Source organism: Carcharodon carcharias, chromosome 5 (assembly GCF_017639515.1).
Source record: "Carcharodon carcharias isolate sCarCar2 chromosome 5, sCarCar2.pri, whole genome shotgun sequence".
In the NCBI taxonomy this organism is placed as follows: Eukaryota; Metazoa; Chordata; class Chondrichthyes; order Lamniformes; family Lamnidae; genus Carcharodon; species Carcharodon carcharias.
Window position 1 is genome coordinate 31,127,386 of NC_054471.1, and position 22,401 is coordinate 31,149,786.

The window sequence follows — 22,401 nt, forward strand, 5'->3', positions numbered from 1 at the left end:
CACAGGTCATGTGTTCCCAACATCGCTCTCCAAGCTATCTGCTGTGCCCATCCAAACAGAGCCTCCCCCTCCTTCCCCCCACCCCACTAATTCCTAGCTGTGCTCCCTAACTCAACATTAAAACGGGAATCAAAGGAATAATTCTGAACAAAGGAGATGGCAGAAAAGGGGCACGGAACAAGTGCCGGGGTGGGGGGGGGGGTGTCTTAAAAATAAAATGGGGGGAGTGAATCGCCATCATTAGTTTACGGATCAATGGAACCCCACTTTTGCCACAGGATTAGGATACTTCCTAATGTTCTGGGGATTTGCATTCAGCTCTTCCATCATTTTCTGTGAAAAATTACAAATCTATGGCCTTGGTATTAATCTAACTTTAGATTATTAAGGAAAAAAAGTTACCGTATTTGTACCCTTGAAAACAATGTAATTGTTTCGCTATTTCCTCCCCCCCAGCCTTGGGTGTGTTTAGCATCAATACACAATAGAGAAAAAAAAAATCATGGTCCCTAGAATATGCTTACCGCACACTGTAGATAATTCTGGATGAAAAAGGGTCAGCCGGCCCATTTTAAAATCATTCCCGCCATTACAGTATACAATTATTTCTTAATTCCAGGTTTTTCACTGAATGAAAATACATTCCATATGTCAACCACTTTTTTAATGAAGATAATGTCATAGATTTTCCTATTAATAGTTTGAACTTGTGTCCATTTGGCCTATTCTCACAATTTTCTAACTTTAATGCCACCTCCCAGACTGAGCTCTATATCCCTTGGCTGATTTGTACCTCAACTCAAATTACCTGCCCGAGCTCCATCTCCCTGGATAATCTTCCTCCTCCTCCTTCAGGTACCATACCCTAAGAGGACATTGGCAACCATGGACTTCCATTGGATTGGTCTATGATTATGCTTGGAAAAGTACTGCAGTGTTTTGCCATTGTCTTCTGAAACATGGCTGATAAGGAAACTCTCTCACTCTAACTGCCTGCCATCAGGCATGTTGGAAGGATTTATAGGCACATAATCAACATGCTTGGCCACATTATGAATGCACCTTCCGTGGCCATCAAGTCTTGAGGTTGGACTTGAACCTGGAGCGTTTGGCCCAGAGGTAGGGATGTTACCACTGCATTACAAGGCCTCCTTGATAACCTTACCTAACAAAAATCTATTGACCTGAGTCTTGCAAACTCCAACTGTCCCCAGAGTGCACAGCTCTTTGGTACGTGTACATGTGTGTGGATGGAGGGGTTGGGGGGAGAAAATAGAGAATTCCAGATTCAAACCACCCTTCAAGAAACTGCCTCTTGATTTCACTACTGAATGGCTTAGCTTTTGTTTTAAGACAAAGATATGTATTTCTCTAGTTTTTGATTCCCCCACTAGAAGTAATAGTTTGATCATAACCAACTTATCAAATCCTTTTAAAATTTTAACCAGCTCGCTTAGATACCCTCTATTTTCAAAACACAAGCCAAGTTTATGCAACCCTCATAACACCCTCTAAAACCCCTCTTCTGATACCACGGTGAGGTCACCTGTCCAAGACAGAAAGGCCTAAATTCACCCAACGCTTGCACGGAACACGGGCCTCATAACCAAGGATCAATCTTGTGGCTCTTTTCCACTCTGATTCCAGCAGTTGTACGTCTCCCGGGTTTTGGTGCTTTGAGCTGGAAGCAGTGCACAAGACGGAGTTGGAATCCAAATGTCTCTGCAAGACTCAGTGAGGGAATAAAGCAATTTAAAACCATTTTGAAGTTTTAACATTGAACTCGGTCAGTTCAAGGGTCTAATTAGAGAGTAAGTGTATCTCCAGGCTACTTCCAGGAGTACACACCCAGTCTTTTTGTTGCAATTAGTGGGTTTCTTTTTTTTGGTATTTCTTCCTCTCTGCCAGTTTTCTCCCCTCTACAAAGGTACTAACACTATAACATATTGTTCCATCAGGGCCCTGTACTTCATGCGCAGGTAGGGTACGTGATCATGGGGAACATTAGATACAAGCACAGCCCCATCCTCATCCTAACTGTGTGCACCCACATAGACACATTCCAGAGCAGAACTGAGTGAGGGCTGCACTGTTAGAGGTACTGTCTTTTGGATAAGATGTTAAACAGAGGCCACATCTGCATTCTCAGGTGCACATAAAAGATACTATCTTAAAAGGGAGAACAGGGGAAGCTGTCTTGGTGTCCTAACCAACTAAGATCACTAGAACCACTTATGTGGTCATAACCAGATTCTGTTTGTTGCTTGTTGTGCACTGTGCAAATTGGCTGCCATATTTTCTACATGACAACAGTGATAACGTGTCAAAAGTACTTCAAGGCATCCTGCGGTTGTGAAAGGCACAATATAAATGCAAGGTTTTTTTAGCTTTGAAAGGGAAAGGGGATATTACTTGAAAATAAATACAAATTTAAAACAGAATGCCACTTTAGGAAATATTGGAACAGGTGACCAAATGTCTGGTCAAAGACAGATTTCAAGAAGCATCTTAGAGGATGAGAGATACATAGAAAAGCAGAGACATTTAGGGAGGGAACTCCAGGGATTAAGGCTGAAGGGGCTGGAGATACGGCCTCCAAAAGTTGCAGTAGTTCTGTTGAAAAGTCTACATTTTATTTACAGATACATTTTCCAACATTTCTCGTGTTGCAAATTACATTTTTTCGTTCCCGTTAACTTTAGTAAATATTTTTAATTTCTGCAAAAAAACAAAAACAGGAATTGCAAACAATACCATGAGTGTGGTTTGGACAGGAGTTCAAATAGCAGAATTACATGCAGTTGACAAATGAGTCATCTATCTCAGGCTTCATGACTTTACCTCTTCCAAAGGTTAACCATAACCTTAATTCAGAAGATAAAACCGCAGAAATAACCTGAACAGAATATCATTGATCAGAATTCATTATGATCATTACACCGTACTAGCAATCTTATTGCTTTTCTCTTTGAAATTTGACTGGCTATAATTCTCTCAGAACAAAATGGACTACTTTCTCCAAATTTAGCTTGCGATTGACTGTCTTGTCCAGGAGGTTTCACAATGTAATCGCAGGAGAAGGCAGCCATTGGCTCATCATAGTTTGCAAATCGAAAACACCCTGAAGTCTCCCATGGTGATATCCAATTACTTTCAAAGATTAGTCTCCACTAGTATAACCAGAATTCTATTCCAAGTAGTCACCATGACTTACTGAGCTTCTTTTAAAATCAAGATAGTGCAGAAAGTTCCACAGCAAAACTACACCACAGGCACCATTGCTTACGAAACATTGGTTAAATGGAAAGCATTGGAACATTTTTTCATAGGTATAGAAAGAAAGCGCAAGGTTACGGGGATAAGGCAAGGGAGTGGGACTAGTTAGGTTGCTCTTTCGGAGAGCCAGTGCAGACTTGATGGGCCAAAAGGCCTCCTCTGTAAACATACTGTGATACAATGGTCAGGGGCTGACTCACCTCCCTACCACAATATTGTGGAACAGAATGCAAGTTCCCTATCTCACTGTAAGCAGGGCAGAAGTTTCTGTCCCTTTCTCCAACAGGGAGAGAACAGATTAGCCCAGAGTGATTGAGCTGTCTATATGAAATTAATGCATGGAATGAACATTGCCTTTTCAACCCACTTTTTAAATAGACAGTCTACAATTGATCCCATTATAGATTCCACTCCACCCACTCAATCTGAACTAGGGAACATGGTTGCAGAACTTTCCATTGCTTCCCAAAGAAGGTTCTCTACTTAGGACATAATCACTCTCCAAAGGTCATCAAGCTAAATCCATTTTATCTATTCATCCCAGGCCCCAGCAAGAAAGAATCCATCAAATTGCAAAGACCCACGGAAAGTACCACATAACAGCAATTACAACTGCTGAATAAGCTTCAGGTGACATTGTAGATAGAGGAGAATGTGTACACCTTTTAACCAATATCCGTGGTATAAGCTAGAACACAAATCTCTACACATTTCATCTCTCTCCACGTCCATTGGAGCCTTCCATGTGTGGTTTTATATATTAAATGACTTCCTCCCTACTCAACATAATGGAAGTAGGCAAAACATTGATCCCCACAGCCTAGTCCCTCACAATCTTGCCAATGGGGCCTATTTCTTGGTAAGAGTCACAATTAATTCTCATCACATTTCTGGTGCCACGTTTTTTTTTTAGCATAACCTCTGGCTCATTGGAAGCACTACCATGAGAGATCTGTTAGTAAGTAACAAATAGCAGATATGTGCCTGAAGAGGTCTATCGGAGTTTTAATACAGCTGGAGGTTATAAACATAGTAGGGAGAGGGAGCCAGCACTTGGTCGCTATTTTCACGTGGCTCAAGCTAAACAAAGGTCGATGTAAAAGGCTTTAAGAGTACTGGCTCCTCACTAATGATCAAGTTAATATTTATTACATGCAGCTGCAGTTCGACAACTGCAACTAAACTGGTTGAATCAGCAATGATTATATCAGCCATTAAGACAGGATAACTAGAGTGCTGCCAACACGTAAAAAGTGACTAATTTGCGAAAAACTAACACACATTGGATTCCTCCTTTTGTAGTCTTGTTTGATTTGCCAGTCTAGACACAGGCTAGGTCTCAGCACCGACCAAGTTACCCAAGTTCAGCCTTCTCTTAATCTTCATGGTCGCATCCAAGTCTCATACTGACTGGAGCACCTATCCAATCTATGTTTAGGCTTCCATCAAATTTTCCCTTGCCCCACTTCTCAAAGTGCAAGTTGCAGCAACCAAGGAACGATGACTGTGCACAGCCCCTTCCAGCAAGGTACCTGATCTCTTTACAGCTGGGTTGACCTTGGGAAACTCAGCAATGTACAAGCGTGAGCAAGACTATATGAGTCTGTATGTGTGCCACGCGCAAACTCTGACACACATACGCAAGCATGGACAACAAAACGTGACATCAAACGATAAAGACACGGAGGAACAAACAAAGCTACTAAGGGCAGGGAAGGGCCAGCTGAAGGCCAACAACTGAAGGCTGCTATATTGCCATTATAAAATAGCATGGGTTAGACTGTTCTTTCCTATGCAGTGTCAAGATCAGCCCAGCCAAAAACCTTTGCTTATAGAGAGAGAGAGAGCTGAATTTTCACTGTTGGGATGACTTGGGGGTCCTTTAAAAATGGCAGGCAGGTCCTGATTCTGGGATTCCCAACCCCATTTCCGAGCTGTCTGATTTTCAGGAGTGGCTTTAAAAGGTGTGGGCTTGTTCCTGTTAAAAGTGCGCACCTGGCATCCCTGCCCTGGCTGGCTCTATTGTGGAGATGGCCATGAACTACTACTCTGCAATTTTCATGGGTGTCAGGCCAGGTTCTTAAAGAGTCCTGCTTCACAGCCCTTCAGAGGAGTCATGAAACCTAATCTACATGAGGGGACCTTTTAAAAGGTGAGTTCCAAAGGTCCTCCTCATGCCCCCTATGCCAAGCTAAGGCTCTCCACCTATCCCCCATTGCCTTCTTATGTCCCCCATGCCATGCTATAGCACTTCACCAACCCATGGCCCCTCATCCCTTCAATGCCAAGCTATGGCACTCCACGCACCCCCATTTTCAACAAGAGTAATGGATGTCTGGGTCCTCAACCAAGCATACGTAATGAGGAAGATATTGAATGAATTACCATTTTTAAAATCTTTTTGTTTTACATATCCTCCTGTCACTATAGGGTTCATTGGTTCTATACAATGTATAGTGGGTCACTGCAGATGGAAGTGCCACAGCTTGGCATACGGGCCACAGGGCTGGGTGGGGCCTTACCCCCATTGGCAGCATGAAGGGTGGGTGGGGGGCATAGGCTAACATGGGGCCATGAAGAGGCATGGATAGAGGATGGGTAGTGTGTGGGTGAGAGTGGGTGTGCGAGGGCTGTTTTTATTTTAACTGGGGCGAAGTCCCCCAGCACTGAGGTGGGCCTTTTCAACAAGCCATCTCCCCACTCAGCAGCTTCCAAACTTTTTCCCGGCTCGGCTGGCAAAACTCCAGCCCAAGAAGAGGGCCCCCCCCCCCAACCCCCCCCCCACCCCCCGCCCCCCCGCCCCCCCCCCCACCCCCGCCCCCCCCGCCCCCCACCCACTCCCCCCCCACCCCCGCCCCCCCCCGCCCCCCCCCGCCCCCCCCCCCGCCCCCCGCCCCCCCCCCGCCCCCCCCGCCCCCCCCCCCCCCCCCCCCGCCCCCCCCCCCCCCCCCCCCCCCCCCCCCGCCCCCCCCCCCCCCCCCCCCCCCCCGCCCCCCCCCGCCCCCCCCCCCGCCCCCCCCCCACCCCCCCCCCCCCCAACCCCCTCCCAGCAATAACAATCTCGTCTTTGTGTACACTTTCTCTTGAGGCGGGTGGACCAAGCCAAGAATTTTCCCACCTTGGGGAAGATAATCCAAGCCACACAGTTTCACCATCAAACTAAATTGTTAAAAATGCAGAAACAGGATTCACATCATTTCCTTTTGTCAAGTGAGCGCCAATATCACATAACAGGTAGTTACTCAACTGCAATGAGGAAAAACATTGCTGACGATAGCTGACTGGGGTGCTGGTTGCATACGTGTAATAGATCATTCAGCCCCATGCAATTGTCACATTCAGTAAATGTTACCACCCTGTGCCCTCCTCCATGAGTCAGGATGGTGACCTCAGAATTTACTGTTTCACCAAAATAAAAGTACAGCCCTCTTCCAGCCCTAACTTTCTGAGTGGGTGAATGCATGACCCAGCACACTGCCAACACATACCCACTGACTTGAGTAAACGAGGGCAGGGTGCCACCAATATGCAGCGCCATTGTGAAATAGATTTTATGGTACTCGTTCTCCAGGCGCTATGTGAATAGCGGCTAATCAGAGCAGACCCCAGGGTGCTCCATCATCCCAGTGCACGTCCGAAGAGTGAAAAGGGATGCTAATAAAATGTATTTAGATAAATAAGTAATTTTTTTTAAATTAAGAAATCTTCAAGGCAACAGCCCACCTTCCAAAGAGGTTTCTTCCTTGAATTGCAAACACTTTTTTAAACTTATTGGTCATCTAAGAGTTGTCTCTGTGCACAAGTCAGACAAAACATTGAAGAGGATTCCAAGGTCTTAACAGTTCCCACAGGCATAATACCCACAGCAAAAACAAGCAAATCCGTGCTATTTTTGGTGCATTCAGCATATGAAGTGTTTTGTTTGAAGAGTTTTGAAGTAACATTTGAAAACACATTCAAACGCAACATTGGAGGTAGGTAAGCATGACTACTCGTGATTATTTTTACAGCTTCACAACCACAAAGCTAAGAATGTGATCTCATTTCCCAAACAAATTGAAAGTCCACTCCCAATGGTTATTTCATTATCATTTCTCATCATGGTCTTGAATCCTTGCCACCTCAGAATCAAACTGTGCAATAATAACCAAGTCATTCGCAATAACCTCATGGATAACCATTAGAACTTAATGGGCCGAAAGACCTCCCCTTTCCCATTATGACTCTCTAAGTTTACAGGATCCATTCATATCTGTGCTGACTCTTTGACGGAGTAACCTGAATCTAATCTCACTGCCACCACCTCCCTCATCCCACACAACATGCATCATCCTCTGTTATAATTGTGCGTCAACTTTCCCCCCTCAAAAGATAACGTGGTCTCTATCCCAAACACTCCCAGCAATAAAGCATTCTACGTTAACAATTAGAAGAATTTAATTGCAGCTTTTTTGCGTTATAAACCTGGAGCACTTACAGCACAGTGCATTGGGAAGGAATCTTTACACATTAAAATAGCCCAATAAAGCCTGATATGCTAAAACAGAATTGCACAACTCATTGCAATAAAATAATAAGTGCCAGAATTTATTACTAAATTATTAATGGTTTTGGGATTCTCTCCATTAAATGGAGATGGCTAAATCTAACGATAATATTAAGATTGAATATTGCAAAGCAATCTTAGTTTTCAATTTCTAATCCAATTTCATTGAACCTAACTTTGGACATGTGCACCAGAAATTTCCATTGGCGTTCTATTTCCTACTGTAAACAGCCATTAAGTGTCTTGGAATGTTTCACTAGGTTAAGGACTATGCGAAACAGTATGTAATATTAAAGTCTGAAAACATAAAACAGAACATTGTGTCTGCGTATTTTTGATTCATGTAAGCCAGTGAGTTATATCTGTCCATCACATTTTTAAATAGAAGCTGAATTGCATTTTCAGTTTTTGCATGAAAACTTCATTGTATCCCAATAGATGTTAACCTTACGTCACTGAATACCATGATATCAATCACTATATTGTACCAAACACCAGCTGCATGTTAAAAGGAATTGCTTGTGTTATTTATTGCTCATCAGCTGCACATTATGGTTCATATTGAAATGTAACTGAAATGTGAACAGCAGTGTGATTAAAACTTTACCTATCTTTCATATAACTTACTAGAGTCTGATTACAAGTAGTGAGCTCAATTTTTCCTCTCCTTCCTACACAATTCACCGACAGTTTCTCATGATTTGCTGCTATGCTGATAAATTCTGTAAGTGCGTTCTAAAATGGGACTGAGACTCCATGCAGTGGTAAAAACAAAAAGCGGTTTCCTGATTTTCACTGGTCTTCCTTACTGTTCAATCACATTTGCTTTTCACAAAAAGCCAAGGGGTCGGGATTGGCAGTGGTGGTGGAAACAGGACCTCAAGATAGTTTGTCAGCCAGTAGCTGGCTCTTACTCTCAGATCAGTGGCAGAGACAAAAATTGAACATTAGCCTGCATTTAGTCAAGAGATTAAGCAATGTGCCAAGAAAATCACCAGTGTTATGCCATTTTTCCTTAATTTACGAATAGCCTGGCATTTTACGATGAGGGGCTTGCAGGCTTCTGCCAACAAACTACAGACAGGATGAAGAAAATCTGAAGCCCAACAGAGTTGGAAGATGAAGGTCCTCTCTCCGTAGGGCTGAATACCCTCTGCCCTCCAGCACGGGTAGTTCAGGATCGAATCTCGTTCCCTCCCCATATGGTTGGGGTGCACACAACAGCGAAGCTGGGGTGCTTGGGGTGGGGGGGGCGGGGATTTACTCAGGGCTCAATCCTTACATTTTCGTGCAAGGGCACACTGCATGAGGTAAAACTGGAACTGGGTGGAATGTTTAAATAACAGAACACCTGCGGTCTGTCCACAAGAATGACCTAAACTTCCCTGTCGCTTGCCATTTTAACACTCCACCCTGTTCTCTTGCCCACATGTCTGTCCTTGGCTTGCTGCATTGTTCCAGTGAAGCCCAACGCAAACTGGAGGAACAACACCTCATCTTCCGACTAGGCACTTTACAGCCTTCCGGACTGAATATTGAATTCAACAACTTTAGGTCTTGAGCTCCCTCCTCCATCCCCAACCCCTTTCTGTTTCCCCCTTCCTTTTGTTTTTTTCCAATAAATTATATAGATTTTTCTTTTCCCACCTATTTCCATTATTTTTAAATATTTTTAAATCTTTTATGCTCTCCCCACCCCCACTAGAGCTATACCTTGAGTGCCCTACCATCCATTCTTAATTAGCACATTCGTTTAGATAATATCACCAACTTTAACACCTATGTGTTCTTTTGTTCTGTTGTTTGTGTTATCATTGGATGATCTGCTTCTATCACTGCTTGTTTGTCCCTACGACCACACCAACCCCCTCCACTTCTCTCTCTCTCTCTCTCTCTCTCCCCCCCCACACACACCTTAAACCAGCTTATATTTCAACTCTTTCTTGGACTCGAACTCAAGTTCTGTCGAAGGGTCATGAGGACTCGAAACGTCAACTCTTTTCTTCTCCGCCGATGCTGCCAGACCTGCTGAGTTTTTCCAGGTAATTCTGTTTTTGTTTTGTTTTTATCTCTGTGTTTAAATAACAGTTTGCTAATGTCGCAATACGAGACTTGAAGCGGCCCGAACACGTGACTGAGTCAAACCAGATTTTAGCTCCTTCCAACACATTTTGCCATTGCTAGAAAAGTTGAGAGAGGAAAAAAAAGCGAAGAGGAATATTGTTCCTGGGAAATACGCATTCTAGCAGACCACCTCAAGTGGCAAAATACTTCAATAAACTGAGACCTTCCATAAAAGGGAGTGCTGTCAAAGAGAAAGGAATGGAAGCTTCCACAGCATCCCAGGCGTGCAGGCATTCCAAATTGGAGGAGGAGAAGGTCAGAAAGTTTCTTGGTCGATAAGGCCTGTGGTTAATCAGTAATACCCACTGTCCTTGGCAAAGAATCGCCAAAGGAAAGCAACATTTGTGATAAATGATTGAAATATATTTTCTTTTTTTAAAAAGCAGTGGGTAAAAGGAAAATTTGTTTGGAACTGGACATTATCAAAATTGTGTGGGAGAGCTTAGGAACCATAAGAAAACTGCCTGAAAATAAACAATATTTTTACACAATGTTTTGTTTTTAAACCTGGCACGACGAGCTTCAAACATAGAAAAGATCCGAGCTGGACTTCCTCGCGAGGTGAATGAGGATGGGCACAGAGCTAGGAAGAGGGTGCAATTTGTTGTGGATGGGAAATGAGAGGTGAAAGGTTAGAACATGCACTTGAAGAAGAGCTTCTAGGAGTTATCAGAGTTGGAGGTTGAAAAGCAAAATGGTTTTGGGAAGAATTCCAGAGGACAAGGTCACAGGGCCTGAATTATTGGCCAGTAAACCATGCACAGAAGGGAATCATTTTCTCCTTACAATATCTTCCTTAGACAAGGTAGGGGAGGGGTAGGGGTGTGGCAGGATATACTGCAAACCTTCTTTTGTTCTTCAGTTCCCATGTTCCCACTGTCACTCAGAGTATCCTTGTGTATTATGAATCAAATTTCATGGCAGACAGGACAGGCTCAGACCAGTTTTCAGATACCAAATGTGCACAGGGAACAATTCCCAAGGCTGAGGCCAGAAGCTAGCGAGTAATTGATCCTTGGCCCTCGTCATAATGATAGCGATAAGGCACTAAACAGCATTCCAGTTGGCCTTTCCTAATTGTTATCCTAATTTTGGCCAGTTTGGATGCAAAGCTAGCTACAGACAAGTCCAGTTGGGAAGGGGAGAAACAACCATAGACCAAATATGGTAGCTGCCCGCAGTTTTTCCATGAATTCCTGCTCCTCCTGGCTCCACATCAATGTAAAGTTAAGAGTAAATATCTAGTCTTTTGCTTCATGGCCTCAGGTGGTCCTTTTACGGACTAAAGGTCGGGCCTGGTATGGTATATTTGCCATACACTCTGCCTAGTTTCTCACAAATATTGCTGGAGGGGCTTCAAAAAGGCGCAGGCCCCTGCTTTGCAGCTACCAGAGATGACTACCAGGATAAGTGAGGACCAAAATGGCAGGCGCCATGCAGGACCGTGCACCCACAATTTGGCATATATTGTGTCCCATGTTATGCTGGGAAATGTTTACAACTGCCAAATTCTCCACCAAGATCTTTCTAAAAGTCTAAATTTCTAACTTTGGTTCTCTATCATCCACAATGGTGGCCGCAAAACGACTTTGCTGGCCTAAACTGCTTCAAAGTGACCAAGGACGGCTGCCTACATCTTCAAAGGTAATGTCCTTATTGCAGCCAGGGTCGCTGCTGTGTTGGAGATAGGCCTTCGACATCCTGGCAGCTATAGCGTTGTTAGTTTACCCTATGCTGCAAAAGTCCGGTGCTGCCTTCAAAGTGAATTCATTATGGAAACATCCAAAATTGATTAAGAAGTAGATCTTCCTTGGCATTGATCATGAGTTAAGTGAAAGAAGACAGTTTTAGAAGGACTGGAGTATAATACCACGTAAAGCACAACAATTCAACCAACTGACTATGCGGAATCCTATGCATTTTGGTGTGTGCTTTCAAGGCTAGCATGGTTAATTTGGTGTCTGCTTTCAAGGCTACCATGGTTAATTGCTCTGAATATGCAGAAATTGAGCTCAAATTGGAGAGCAACTGATTAGGCTGGACAGTTGGCCAGTTATTTGCAAATACTAGACTCTTTTCCATCAGCAGAAACCAGCCAGGGAATCACTGGCTTTCTGTCTTTTTTTGGAAAAAAATACTTTTTATATATAAAATGACATCAGTAACTTTCATGTGTGATGCCTCAAGTATGACAAATGCATCTAAAAACTTTTATATACACACACACACACTATATAATTAAGGAAGAGCAAGAGATGGCCTTGATCCCATCCAGCCAATTCCCTTTTCCCAAATTAGTCGATGAAAAAAAAACAAGAGAGGTCATGAAAAGGCAATTCAGCCTACGCGGGCTACACAAGTTTAAAGCACTGCCTTGCGATCAATGAGTGTTTGCAAATGCCCTCTTCCTTGGCCATTTGGTATGAAATATTTCAAGCCTAGCTTTTCACTGTTAACTAAATCTTGGGGAAAATCTGTCACTTGCCCGATGGTACTCCAGTACAATTTCTCCCGCGTCCTTCTGTGCTCCCAGTAGCCACCAGGGTCAAAATCGAGAGACATCAGCGCTCGTTGCAGTTGCCTCCAGCTGCACCCTGTTATGCCACTTAACGTACAAAAGAGAAAAGAATAAAGTTAGGGATTAAGAACAGTGGCCAGTGGCCCCCAGGTTTGGGTGCTACTGGTTTTATAGGCTACATCAAGCAGAAAATGTTCTTCTGTAGCCTGGTGGTCAGGATAAGACTGTGGGAGACGAAAGGTGCAGAAAGAAAAGGCTATCAACCAAGCCCTTCCCGGGGTGAATTTTTTTCTTGAAGTGAGGGGGTGCTGGCTCTGGGAAAGAGAGCAACTTTTCATTTTGGCCAAAATTCAACATTGGCCCGATAAAACAATCCTGCCCCAGCTTTTATCCCATTGAATTGAATGGAAAGGCTAGTTGGGTGGGCTGTAGAACGGGCAGCCGACTCACCCTTGTCTAAAAGTTGAATTTCAAGCCACACCTCATGTCCCCAGCATCAGCAATGTCAGGCTCTCCCAGAGCAGGTGAAATAATGTTAGATAACCAAACATCAAGCCTCAGTCGCAACTCAGGGCGCGGCATCTTTACATCATTCCCCCCAACCCCCCCACCCCACACACACTCCGTTAATCCTGTGGAATCTCCAAGCAAGATTGCAAACTTCATGTCAAGTGGTGTATAATATGCTGTGAATCAATGCCCATTAGCAAAGGGCTTGAGGCACCTCAACTTCATTTTCCATTACAGAGAAGAGAGAGAGGAGAATTATCCCTCCATTATTGTGGGCTGGGTCAACCCCTAGCATGAGAAGTGAAAGGTCAGTGTCTAATCCACCTAGAAGGAAGAAGGGTTACTTGAGTATACTGCTTAGCTGCGCAAAAAAATAATGGGTCGGTGGGGGAGGGGGAGCAAAAACCACGAGTGTAAAATAAATTCTTGTCCGCAATGCAACAAAACACCTGAAGGTCTGACACTTGATCCCCTTCAGCGACTCCTACTGGATGCGTCGGTGTAGGACAGGGCCAGGTTTGGCTGTGGCAGTTTCTGCAGTCGAATAGCCGGTCAACAGTCTCTGTTAAAGCTCGGACAACCAGGATTGCAATTTAGCCATGGTCCAAGAGGGCCACCAGCGCCCCTCAAAACTGTACTCCAACAAGGAGTCAACAGCTATAGGTAGGCAGCAGGAAAGAGTTCCTTGTTATATCCTCTCAAAATTTTTTAAAAGTTTCAAGGGTTCGTGTAGTTTGATAGGAAACCTTGAGAAGTTCCTTGCAGTTCACAATCAGGTGATGGGAACTATAAAATTAGTGAGACAGTAACATGGTTTCCACTTGAATGTCAGAGGGCAACCTATGAAGTACATGTTGGAATGCAACAATCAGCAGAACAGGAATCTATTAGACAATTATTACTGTAGGCATTACCATATGGGTGAAGGGCCATCACCATAGCCACGATTGAACCTGAATTGGTTCAGAATCAGAACGAAGGGGTTTTCTTTCCTCTGCGCAGCATGCACCTGGTTAACGTGTGCGTGAAATTCCTGCCCAAAGTGCTCCCTCTCCATCGCAGCCGTTCAACCAGTTTGTTGCGACAGAGGGAATTAAAACCCCCCAACAGTCAGGTCAAAAGAGAGAAAAATAGAGTTCAGTCATTTCAGCTTACTGAAGGGGGAGGGGGGTGTCACCACCACTGCAAACTGCTTAGCGGACTTTTCCACAGCGCTCATGTATGGCGTGACGTTAGCCAGTTCAGCCGTGATGCAATTATGTCGCCGATCATAGCTGCATGAGAAAATACATTTTAGTGCACTCTAAAATGTAAATTAAAAATGTCCGACAAGAGCTCACGACAACAGTCCATGCAGCAAACAGGTACCATCACACCCATGCATAAAACAAAACATCTTACGTCAGACAAGGTGGCCACACTTGGAACTCTCTTCCCTCTCCCACCACCCCACCCCCCTCCCTCCCAACATCATTTAGTCACCTTGGGTCTCACAAGCAAGCAGCTGCTTTTAAAAGCGGTTTTCAACAGAGGGAGAGAGAGAGAGAGTGTGAGAGCACGAGAGAGGATGAAAATCAACTTGGCTGCCACCAACAAGAGTGACCGACGCTCTCCCACTCCTCCCTCTGTGGGTGAGGGTAGGGTTTCAGCGTCACTCACCTATACAAAGATTACCCGGCAACTGGGAAAAACTTGTGGAGCTATAAAAGAAAAGACACATATTTGAATATTTTTTCAAAACAACTGCACATATACTGTGTGCAACATCCCCACCACCATCCCCTCACTACTCTCCCCCTTCAAATTACCTCCCATCCCCATTTCTCTCCAAACCACCATCCTGCTTCTCTTGGGGGCACTGATTCATTCTGCAGTGCAGTTCCCATAGGAACCTGATTTTTTTTATGATACCTTGGAGAAGTGGCCATTCTTTGTGCTCAAGCAGTAACGCATTATTCAACAGGGGGGAGGGCAGGGGGGAGGGGAGGGTGCCTCACAGCCGAACCGGAAAACACCCATCCCTATGTCCCTATGTACACTTTCCAGTAGGAACGAAAATCCTGATGGATTTGTCCTCTGGCTCAGTGACATTGAAGATAATTCTATGATTGACAACGAGATCAGCTAATGCAACACAGACCAACGAATTAACCAAAGGACCTGAGTTTTACAATTATTTTGCTTCAACAACTTCTACAGGATCTGCATTAATAGAGAACCTTTTACGACCTCAGGATGTTGCCATGGACTTCATAGCCAACAAAGTGCTTTTGAAGAAGGGAAGATACTGTTGTAATCTCAGAAATACTGCAGCCAATTTGCACACAGGGAGCTCCCAGAAAACAATGATAGAAATCACCAGTGTTTTTGGTTGAGGGATCAATATTTGCCAGGACACTGCTCTTCTTCTTTTACTTCCACCTGGGAGGGCAGGAGGAGCCTCAGTTTAATGTCTCACCCAAATGACAACACCTCTGACAATGCAGCACTCCCACTGTACTGCACTGTTGTGTCAGCCTTGATTTGGTGCTCAAGTCTCTGGAGTAGGACTTGCCATGATCTTCTGACCAAGACACAAGACTGCTACCCAATTAAGCCATGGCTGATAAAAAGAAACCTCTTCAAAGTCAACAGGGGTTGTTCCACGAGTGAGTGAATGGCAGCGGTGTTTTGTTATTCATACTAGGAGGATCAGGATCAACTCAAAAGCTGGCAGTACCCAGTGCTTTTCATACTCCACTAATGCCACCTCCTCCATCTGCAATGGCACGGGCACCAGAAGCTGTGCTCAGGTCAGAAGCTGGGACATCTTGAAAAACTACTTCATGGTGGGTCTTCAATAAGCTGAAGGCATCAAAACTGACTTTTACGAAAGGCAAACAAGCACCCAATTAGAGATTAATTTATCTCCTTGCTCCCAAGATGGGGGTATGTTAAAGGGAAAGCCATTTACACTGTTGGTCTTTGGCAAAGACTCAAAAGCAATTTAGAGAATAACATGGCAGCTACATTCATGGGTCATTGTCATCGCCTGAACACTGGCTAGTGGCAAATGGAGCTGTAACCACTAACTGACGACAAGCATATCCACCCCTCAAAAGAAATGGCTCTATAATGTAAAAACTAAATAATCAACGAACAAAAACTGTCAGTGGAAGGAAAAAATCTTAATAACATTGTTCTGAAATTCAGCCTCTGCGTTGAACTTTCCACCTATGTGGCTCTGGGTCCGGACAATTATAGTTTGAACAGCTTGCGCACAGTTTTGGAAACTTAAGTATTTATTGCCTCTTTCTCCACCCCCCTCCCCTCCTCACTTCTGTCTCTCACACTGTGGAGACATTGCCTGGAATTAAATACGAAATACAGCACAGATACAGGGTGCTCAAACCAAATGGTCCTTGGGCTTTTTTAATGCTCTTCCCACTCCTCTTCAGGAGAAGACTCAATTCATTTCTTCCTCATATTTATCCAGTTTCCCCTTAAATGCATGTATGCTATTCACCTAAAACTATTTCTTAGCGAATTTCACAAACTAACCACTCTCTGGGTAAAGAAGTTTCTCCTGAATTTATTCACTATTTGATATTTGTATATTGAATTATTGAGGATGTCAAAATGAGTTTTTTCTTCCCCCTCTCGGAAGCAAAGCTTTCAAAGCTGAAGCCATGAGCCCACAGACTCCTCACTCGTCCACCTCCTAACACGGTCTCTCCTCAGTTCTGGATTTGGATTTTCAACGCTTGCTGCAGCATTAACTCCTCTGCGAGATGATCAGCAGAATTTTTGACCCCCACCCCACAGTGTTGCCCATTCCCATTACTCGATGGGTCCAACCAACTGCTGCCCAGCATGTGAGCGCCGATGCAGGCCACCGACAGAACCTGCTTTTGCCTATCAAACCTATAGAAATGGCTCTATAATGTAACAAAAAACTGCAGCCAGACGTGCGAACACCCCATACCCCGCCTTCAAGCCCACCAGCCTATTTCTCACTCACCAAGTTTCACTTCTGCCGAGAGCTACCAGTGGCGACTCTGAAAAAACACAAAACATGTGCACTTCACTGTGAAAACACCCACCTGCTTCCCCAACATTCGGGGCAGGTTGCAAGGCAAACGAGTTCAAGTTAAACCAACTGAGTTCAAGTTTTTTTTAAAAAAGGAAGGGGGAGAAAAGCCAGGGAGGAGGAGGAAAGGCAAGGCAGAAAAGGAACTGTACTCCACCTGCTCAGTAAACTCACATCTTAAAAAGCCACATTTACATTTAGCGTCATAATAACTTTTACAAAGTCAGAGGGGCGAAAGGGATCAGAACTTGGGCCATACACCTCCAAGGAGGAGCCAGGAAAGACCCACTTTCTTTCAACGAAAGAAATCTCATCGTTAGGGGGTTACGTTGAACTATTCCCCTCCCCTCCTCGCCGATCATTTGTATTCAACACAACTTTTAGAGAAGGAATTCTTAATACAACATAATAGTTCGGTGTATCTGCAGGTGGAGTTTGAACTCTGGGTTCAAAGCTTGAGATGCTGGCATTCGGCTCGTCATCAAAATATTAAGTACAAAATCCGGACGCTCGCGTCTTAACATTCATTCTCGCCTCCCCCTCCAATTTAAGAATACACATTCACCACCACACAAGCCCCTGCACGCTTGGTGTTCCTATGCTATATCGGCTTTTCCCTGCTCTTAATTATTTAAATCCTCTATGCTTTCGCCTAACAGTTGCTGAGGAATTCTAGGTACACAAATGTATTCTGCCTCGCGGTGTAAAGAGAGAGAGTGTCATCAATGAACAAACAGCGAGCACTAATCTTTCCCTGGTCCTTGTTCATTCAGTCTAAATATCGGACGGTGCAGTACTTTTAAACTTCGTTTAATGCTAGGAAAATCTAAATTCCCAGAAAATATTTCTCTTGACGGGGGGGGGGGGGGGGGGGGGGGGCGAGCATCTCTCGTCTGTTATTTTAAACCGAAGTTTTTTTAAAAAAAAGTTTTCTTCTGTGAGGAGAGAGATAACCCGTGCAAATATTGATACACTTGTGCATGCATCGCCTGATCGTTATCCTCAATGGTCGCTGTGAAGCCGCAGAAACCCTCCCAATTGGCAAAACGGCATTGAGAGATAACATTAACAAGTCAATGAATGTAGGGCTGGATAGGAAATTGATAACCAAATGGACGAACCCGGCCACAGAAGGGCAATCTGATGATCCCAGCTTGCGACCCTACACATTAAAGTCTTAACATTTGACAGCCGGCACGTGGATTTCTTGTTTGTATTTCGCGTTTCCAGCACCAGCTTTCCTTTTTTTTAAGGGAGGGAGGGGGGAGAATTCTAAGTCGTTTCTGCCTGGGAGACACGGACCACCGTCACATTATTGTGTGCTAAACTGGAAAGCGAAACAAGCATCAATCCCTCCGACCACACCAACCCCCTTCCTTCCCGCAGAGGGTCAGTGAAGTGTTGACCCCCCCTTCCCCTTCCCCTCCCCCTCCCCCTCATGGAGAGTCAGGTTTCACCCATTTTTTGGTGTCTTTTTTTGCATTGCGAGTAAACCCATTGCCGGTACAAAAAATACACAGCTTCTGTTATGCCGAAGCTTTGGGAAATGCTCCAAATGAAACGATCACGAGTTCTAGTGCGTAATTTGGGACTCTCAGTCCCGGCTCAACAAAAAAAAAACCCATCGGCTTCCCGAGGAGGAAAAAAAAAGTATATTTTCATTTCCATTACGGATTTTAACTAACACCCTTTAACCAGAAACGCCTCTCTTAAAGCGACACCTCTCAGTAATTTAGGACGAATTTATTTTTTTTTTTACAACAGCCGCATATTAAAATATCCCAAAATTAGAAAGATAACTTGAGGTCACTTTAAAACCTAAAGACAATTTTTTTTGGAGGGGGGAGGGGGGGGGAATTTTAAAATCATGCGAAAGATAATTTTAAAAGTTTCCCACAAGTTTTCAAAAGATGAATGTGTGGGGAACTTTAAAATCAGAAAGATAATGTGAGGAAACTTTATCATATCATTTGGGGAACTTGAAGATAAATAACTTTTTTTGGGGGGGGGGGTGGGGGAGGATTCAGGTACACGGAGGAGCTGACCAGAACCCTGACTCGGGGGGTCAGTAGTGATGAGGACAGAGACCAATCAAAGAAAAAAAATATATACAGGATTAGTAAATGCAAAGATATTTGGCGGAGGAGAGAGAGAGAGAGAGAGATCGTGTGTGCGAGAGAGTGATAGAAAAGGAATGAAAGGGGGATTAGTTCGAGGGTGCAATTCTTACCTCTAAGATCTTTTCCAGAGCTGCATGGGTGAGACAGGGATGGTCCTTCAGGATCTGGGACTTTTGGAGTTCGTAGCGTCTCGCCGCATCGGTCCAGTTCGGTTCCTCCAGCACTTGGAAGATAGCGGCGCCGATTGACAGATAGAAGATGATGGCTGAAGTCAGTAAGGGGCCCCTGTCTACCATACTTTTCCCTTTAAAAAAATTGGAAAAAAAAATGGCTGGCAGACCCCCGCGAGAAAAGAAAAGCAGCAAACGCGTCTTTTTCCTCCCACCCCCCCTGTTTTTGTGTGCATTTAACACGGCACTTTAGTTTGCGAAATTCTCGTTTGAATTTGTGGCGCTCTTGCCCGCCGGCGCCTGCGCGGTGCGTTCCAACCAGCAAACTTTCTTGAAGATTCAACTCTTTTTCTTCCCCTTCCCCCGAAATTAAACTTTTCTGGGGAGGGAGTGGGATCAAAGAACAAATCCTTGTAAAGATCCACGTCGTCCGTGATTTCCCCCCCCCCCAAAAGTACACTCTGAGACAATCACCATCCGATTGGAAATTTTTTTTTCAAGGGGAAATAATTGTGTTCTTTCTGGGGAGAAAAAAAAAGGTAAATAGTTGGTGTACTTTTTTTTAATTAAAAAAAATATATATATATATAAAGTTGCCTGTTATGGAATTTCGAATATTCTCCCCACCCCCCGCTTTCTCCTGGTGTTTACGACACGTGTCGGTCTAGGCGAGCTCTTTAAAGTGTGCAGCCCCAGCCGGAAAGTTCATATTTGAAGTGGCTCTGAGGAATTTATGATCGTCCAGGAGGTGGAGTTCTTCCCGCCCTCTGCTCAGCGCAAGAAGGGGCTTTTTTTTTAAACATATATTGACACAAAGTAAGTTCACGCCAAACGATTTTTTAAAAAAAATCCCTATTATAGGTAAACACAGCATGTTTAAACGTCAGTTCAAAAAAAGTGAGAGTGCAGTTTTTTTTTAAAGGGGGAAAAATGTTTATTTTGCTTTCAAAACTTGCTTCCCATTTCATGTTAAGTATATAAGTTAAAAATTGTTTCGACTTATTGCAAATAAGTTTAAAGGTTCAACGTCATGAAGCGCCCTGTTGGGTATTGTGGGGGCTGTTTTTTTTTTACAGGTTTAACACGCACAGATTTGAAATCTTGAATGATTTGTTAATGCGGTTTTTCCTGTCCTTGGTTTGGCGTGAACAAGTTCAAGCAACTTCTCTCCCCTTCCTCTCTCTGCGCCTCAATTGGGCCATTGTTCGCAACCCCCAGTTTGAGTGGAACGCAAGTGCATTCAGATTCAACATCACAGCCCTGACAATTAAGGGGAGGGGGAGGGGGAGGGGGCGGCGGCTGTTAAGCCTGAAAAGCGGTCACTACTAGTACACTTTGGAAGATCATTTTTTTGCCATAAATAAAGGCTTTCCACAAGCCAATGAATACTAGTTTCTTGGTAGAAAATGGCAAATAATTCAATGTGTTTCCAAATTCCAGACTTGGGTCAGTAATAAGCAAAATACACTACAAACGTGAATTTAATCTTTCTTGGGCTGTGAGATTGATTGATGTCCATATATATATATATATGTTTGTGTGTGTGTATGTATATATAGAAATGGGCCATTATAGTGCAACTGGCTAGCCCCAGAAGGAGGAGCCTGGTGCTGGCAGGTTGTGCAATGAGGCAACTGCACGTGAGGGTTCGTCCTGCAAAACAATATATCGTGGTTAACTGGGGTGTAGACAATGGAGCCTAAGTTCCAGTTTTCTAACCATCTCTGAGAAGATAACAAGGGCACGGTAGATAGGAAAGTGCAATCATATTGGAAAAGTGCCACCATTTTTGTTTTCATGGGATAAAAAAATAAATTGATGCTTTTCTGTCCCTTCCTAGTGGACATACCTTTATTAAAAAATAATTAATTAATCAGGTTGACTCAGCTCCTGGAGCAATTGGTGCTATAAAGTCAAGTCGTCTGATGCCAAAAGGATGGAGTGGTGACTGGGCCAAGCTGCAGCCATTACTTCTTAACTCAGCATTATACTTCAGATTCAAAACATTGATAAAGCACTCAGCCTTTTCCGCTCATGTCCAATGACAATCATTCCCCTACGAAGGAACAGGCTTGTACATGGGGATGGAATTGAGCTCAGCTGTGATACTCTCTCCACTGGCTGAACAGACAGCACTCAATGCTTATGCTCGCCAGGGAATATGACCATTTGGGCAAGGGACCAGAAAGTGTTCAGCAATAATAACATTTTGCACTTATATATCAATCTCAAAGCAGTAAAACACCCCAAGGCACTTCACAGGAGCTTAATCAGCCAAAAATTGTGCCAAAACGAAGCATGAGACAGGTGATCAGAAGTTTGGTCGTAGAGTTAGGTTTTAAACAGTGTTTTAGAGGAGGAGAGAGAGATTTAGGTGGAGCAGCAAAGAGGTCAAGGGAGGGAATTCCAGAGCTTGGGGCCTCGCTGTTTGAAGACAGAACCACTAATGGTAGAATAAAGAAAGTAGGAGATGGGCAAGAAGCCTAAATTGGAGGAACACAGAGATCTCAGAAGGTAATAAGGCTAGAGCTGGTTACAGAGAAAGTGAGGGTTGAGACCCTTTCTCCCCATGGTTGAATAGACAATGGATACTCAACGTCTGTGCACACCTGAGAAATATGGTCACGAAACCAATCAACGTTCAAAACTTGTGGACGCTTAGGCAGCAAAGGATTAGTGCCAGCAAGAGAGAAAAGTTGGGTATTTACACAACACAAAGACAAAATATGACATTGTATCTCTTAGAGAACAGATAACCGGCGATTCCTCTGACTGCTTATCTTCCTCCTAAGTGAAGTTTGCCAAATGGCTTTTCCGTGAAAACAATGCCACTTTAATGTCTGGAGCAGGTTTGTCAGGCTGTTTTTTTTAATCTCAGTGGTTATATCAGTTAAGTGGAGCCTTGGTCTGCTCCTTTGACAGTACTTCGGGATCAAGAATGACTTGCTTCTACTCCAGTTTACTGTGTTCTGAAATGGCTGATAAGTACAGACTCTGCCACATGCGGGTCAGATGGTGCTTGAAGGGTCAGGTAGGTGTGTTGTTGGGAGGCTTGAGCACTCTCTATG

The 22,401-nt window shown here is 44.0% G+C and overlaps 1 protein-coding gene and 1 long non-coding RNA gene across 3 annotated transcripts in view; both read right to left on the bottom strand.

The window, feature by feature from the left end:
• The window catches only part of kcnk5a (potassium channel, subfamily K, member 5a), a 35,193-nt gene extending 15,150 nt beyond the window's left edge, over nt 1-20,043 (bottom strand). The window contains exons 1-2 of one of the 2 annotated variants that reach the window (XM_041188873.1): nt 19,961-20,043; nt 19,274-19,854 (exon numbers count right to left, since the gene is read on the bottom strand). In XM_041188873.1, the coding sequence (XP_041044807.1) occupies nt 19,274-19,459 (186 nt within the window). In that variant the 5' untranslated portion in view covers nt 19,460-19,854; nt 19,961-20,043. Of the gene's footprint in view, nt 1-19,273 lie in introns of both variants that reach the window. The other variant, XM_041188872.1, reaches the window with a different exon arrangement.
• LOC121278441 lies at nt 12,426-17,890 on the bottom strand. Its single transcript, XR_005943147.1, has 4 exons — nt 17,057-17,890; nt 14,634-14,674; nt 14,130-14,248; nt 12,426-12,551 (listed from the first exon to the last, which is right to left on the bottom strand). It is a non-coding gene; the product is annotated as an uncharacterized LOC121278441 (long non-coding RNA).
• Nucleotides 20,044-22,401: the final 2,358 nt, after the last annotated feature.